This window comes from Zingiber officinale, chromosome 8A, assembly GCF_018446385.1.
Source record: "Zingiber officinale cultivar Zhangliang chromosome 8A, Zo_v1.1, whole genome shotgun sequence".
NCBI lineage: Eukaryota > Viridiplantae > Streptophyta > Magnoliopsida > Zingiberales > Zingiberaceae > Zingiber > Zingiber officinale.
In genome coordinates this window covers 30,899,234-30,903,428 of record NC_056000.1, presented here as the reverse complement: position 1 = coordinate 30,903,428, position 4,195 = coordinate 30,899,234, and the positions used below count along the sequence as shown (strand labels likewise).

Sequence of the window (4,195 nt, the reverse complement as noted above, 5' to 3'; positions counted from 1 at the left end):
GTGCATCAATTCTTTCTCCGTCCTATATAAAGAGGCTATTACTTCGCCAAAGGTACGCATGATATAGATTTGGCAGCCACTTTCTCCATAGCCTACCTGACTTGAGCGTCGGAGGACCGTCGCCGGGAACCCCTCCCGGCCCGGTTTGTTGCAGGTTCGCCGGAGCACTCGAAGATCCAGCAGAGAGCGCCACGCGCCCAGCGTCCGCTGACTCTTGGTTCGGACAGGATCAATATATATATATATATATATATAACCAACGGTCTTGAACCATTGAACGATTGAATTTGAACTAGGACAGGTCTATCCAAGATTATCTAACAAGGTGGAGGATGAGTGATTGTCAATTTAGTAGCACCGTCTAGTAAATTGTGGCTTAGAATTTTATCTCAAAGGAACATTTTAGTTTTTAGACGAACCTCTTGGGTCTTTATCATTTTTTTGGGGCAATTTATCAAAACTTGCACTTAAGTTTAAGAAATGCTCGGACAACACTTCTATATAAATGTACTCTAGAGCACACCAACTTTGATGATGTTCTTGTTTTCTAAAAGTAGCCTTTAACCATTTTCAGCCCTAAACTATATCATTAGCTAATTTTTTTATTTTACCTAAAGCGAACAAGGAACCTGACTTCTCTCCTCTTAGACCTCCTCTCTCAAGCTTTGCGGAAAATAGCCTCCCCTACTACCATGGCTACGAAATTAGGTGTCGCTTGGCCTGAGCTCATGACAAATCATGTCTAGTACCCGGATCCAAGCCACTGCCCCCAACCCGGGCAAATTTACAGGCACCAGCTCAGTAAGGTTGACCCGATCCGTTAACTGCAAACCCACTGGATTTGGCTCCAAAGTGGCAACCAATTTTTGTAAATGTGTATTTTACAAATAATCATGCGTCAATTAGGGATGTAAATGAATCAATTCGTTTATGAATTATTCCAAGCTCGATTCAATAAAAATTTGTTTGAGTTCATTTAGATAAACAAATCAAATTTAAGTTTCACAATACTCGATTTGTTAGTTCATGAACATATTTATCAGTAAGTTCATTAATCAAATTTTAAATGAAAAATTAATAGTTTTATATTAAATTTATAAATTTTATACACTAATATAAATAAATATATTAAATTTATTTATTAGAATGAAATTATAAATTTTAATAAGAATATTATAATTTTCTCAAAATATATATAATTTTATTTTTAATAAATATTTAAATTTATAATTTATATTTATTAAATTTATTTAGACTTGATAAGATATGAATATATTTATTAAATAAAATGCTTGATTCAATTATAAACAAATTAAATTTAAATATTCAAAAATTTAATTCGGCTCAATTTTATTACACATCTAGCGTCAATGGATGACAGGATGAGCGTAGTAATTAGGACGCAACTCCACCAGTAATGCTTAGAGAAAATTGAACATCAGAAAAATTAGCGTTATTTTCGGCAAATATGCAGCTTTAATTCCCTAAACTTCAAGCAAGCAACTAAAGAAGTCCGTTGATTTAAACTTTTCATCAATCTTAAGGGCGAACCTAAAATTTACCGCTCATAATAGCTGGTAGTAGAACTCGGCGTGTCCTGCGGGGAAACTCGGCGTGGGCTCGCCAGGTCAAACAAGCAGGCAAACGAATCACCGAGTGAGAGATCGAGTCGGCAAAGGTCGAAGCTTCCTTTTTCTGTTTGCTATAAGAGCAAGCAAAGGTCGCCGGAGGAACGAGGTGGAGTTGGCCAGAAGAAAGAAGAATAAGAAGAAGAAGGCAAGATGAAGTCCACTAGGGCCTTTTCCAGGGCCGAGCCGAGGCGAGCAGGCAATGCCTTCATCATATCCTCCATGCTCCTCTCTCTCTGCGTCCTTTCTCTCATCAGAGCTCGCTATTGCTCTTCTGCTTATGGTAGTCCGATCTCTCCCTCTTACGCTGTTTAGGTTCCTGTCTTCTTGCTCTGTTCCCGCTGTTATTGAGCAGGAAAAATTGCATTTTTTTTTTCAGCTAAGCGACAGACGTCACCGGAATTGGAAGCGACGATGGATTCTGTCAAGATGGTGACTGCAAGAAGCCGCAAGCTCGCTCTAAAAGGTAATTCTATCAGCTCAATTTTGGAATTATTGCTTCCTAGAGCTTCAATTTGATCCCAAGTGGGTTACATTGATTACAGGGCAAGGAGATGGGGCATTGGGGAAGCGTGCAGAGGAGATCTCCGCCGCCGCCGACAAGTTGCCGAAACGCATCTGCGTCGAAACCAGCCGCCGATCGGACGTCTGCGAGGCGGAGGGCGATGTGAGAGTGCAGGGGAGCTCGCAGACCGTGTTCTTGCCCGCTTCCTTGACGTCGCGGGAATCGAAGGTGAAGCCCTACGCCCGGAAGCACGACCAGTTCGCCCTCTCCAATGTCAAGGAGTGGACGCTGAAGCCTTTCCCATATCACGAGCGACCCGCCGTCTGCACGGAGAACCACACCGTGCCTGTGGTGGTCTTCTCCACCGCCGGCTTCACAGGTAACCTTTTCCACGACTTCACTGATGTGCTGGTCCCGCTCTTCATCACTACCGCCCACTTCAATGGCGAGGTCCAGTTCATGGTGGCCGACGCCAAGGCCTGGTGGCTGAGTAAGTTCGGCGCCATTCTGGACCAGCTCTCCAAGTACGAGGTCATTGATGCCGACATCGACGGCACAGTGCGGTGCTTCCCGCGGGTGATCGCCGGGCTGAGCTTCCACAAGGACCTCGGCGTGGACCCCTCCAAGACGCCCGCTGGAGCCCGCTCGATGGCTGACTTCAAAGCCATGCTCCGGCGTGCGTACGGGCTGGAGCGGGAGCGCGCGGAGACGTCAGGCAACGATACGTGGGACGTGCGGCGGAAGCCGCGTCTGCTGATCATCTCGCGCCGGGGCTCCCGCGTGCTGCTCAACGAGAGGGGGATGGCGGACATGGCGATGAGCCTGGGGTTCGACGTCCGCGTGGCGGAGCCGGAGATCGCCACCGACCTGGGCAAGTTCGCACGCCTGGTCAACTCCGCCGACGTCATGGTGGGCGTCCACGGCGCCGGCCTCGCTAACCTGGTCTTCCTCCCCAAGGGCGCCGTCTTCGTCCAGGTGGTCCCCATGGGTGACCTGACGTGGCTCGCCCGCGACACCTTCGGAACTCCGGCGCCGGAGATGGACCTCCATTACTTGGAATACCTCATCCAGGCCGACGAGAGCACGCTGAGCGATCAGTACCCCAAAGACCACCCCGTCTTCAAGGATCCTCAGTCGATCCACCGGAAAGGATGGAACGAGCTCAGCCGAGTGTATCTTGAGAACCAGAACGTGAAACCTCATCTAGGAAGACTGCGGCTGACATTGTTAGAAGCTCTCAAGCTTCTCCCTCACAATCACAAGCACAACAAGATGGCACACTGATCACTTCCCGATTTTTTTCCATTTTTCAGCTCATAATTCGTTTTTTCCCCCTCTGTTGATAGTCCACATTCCAATCAACAAAAACACCTTGTGATTACAAATAAAGAATGTTAATTTATATAAAGAAATCACGTCAAGAGCGATCCCTTAATTTGATTTGAACTGACGTGAGTGGAACGAGCAAAGGATGGATGGGACCTTCCAGGTGTCAAAGGTGTAAGGAATAGGTCAAGTTGCGATAGATGACAAGCATGTGGGCACTCAATTAAATTTGCTTTCTGCCTTCTGCAAGCTAGCTAGCTTCCTCACTGTGAGGCATGAGATGAAGCCCACCACTTAAATTTGTTGTCCATTTGGTGCAGTGGAGCTTTCGCAGACGGCACCAAGCCACCAACTAACCGAGAAGCCACCCACAGCAATATGATCAGAGGGTGAGTTTGATCTCAAAATTTATATCGGAGTGGGGTGCTGCTACATGTGATAGCTCCTCATATCAACATCCCAACCACCACACTGCCATGAAAAAGCTACTGGTACTGCTAGCCAGTCTTCATCATTAGGGTTAGCCCCATAATTCATCTAATGTCCACCTAAGCAAGAAATTCTTTACAACATTTTGCTATACTCGCTTTTGTCTTGATCTTCGTTTTACATAATAATTCATTCAAACGGCTTGTTTAATAAATATCTACTCGTAAGGGTCCACTTACCAGCATCACCTGGGCCTGCTAACTTAGCTTGTCTCCCTCTGCTCTGTTAGCGGCCACATCAATCATCA

General features: G+C 46.1%; 1 protein-coding gene across 1 annotated transcript; it reads left to right on the top strand.

The window, feature by feature from the left end:
• Positions 1 to 1,602: 1,602 nt before the first annotated feature.
• On the top strand, positions 1,603 to 3,568 carry LOC122008291 (alpha-1,3-arabinosyltransferase XAT3-like). The gene is made up of 3 exons (XM_042563985.1): positions 1,603 to 1,911; positions 2,008 to 2,094; positions 2,174 to 3,568. Exons 1-3 carry the CDS (start codon positions 1,782 to 1,784, stop codon positions 3,415 to 3,417), a joined length of 1,461 nt encoding a protein of 486 aa, XP_042419919.1. The 5' UTR covers positions 1,603 to 1,781; the 3' UTR covers positions 3,418 to 3,568.
• Positions 3,569 to 4,195: the final 627 nt, after the last annotated feature.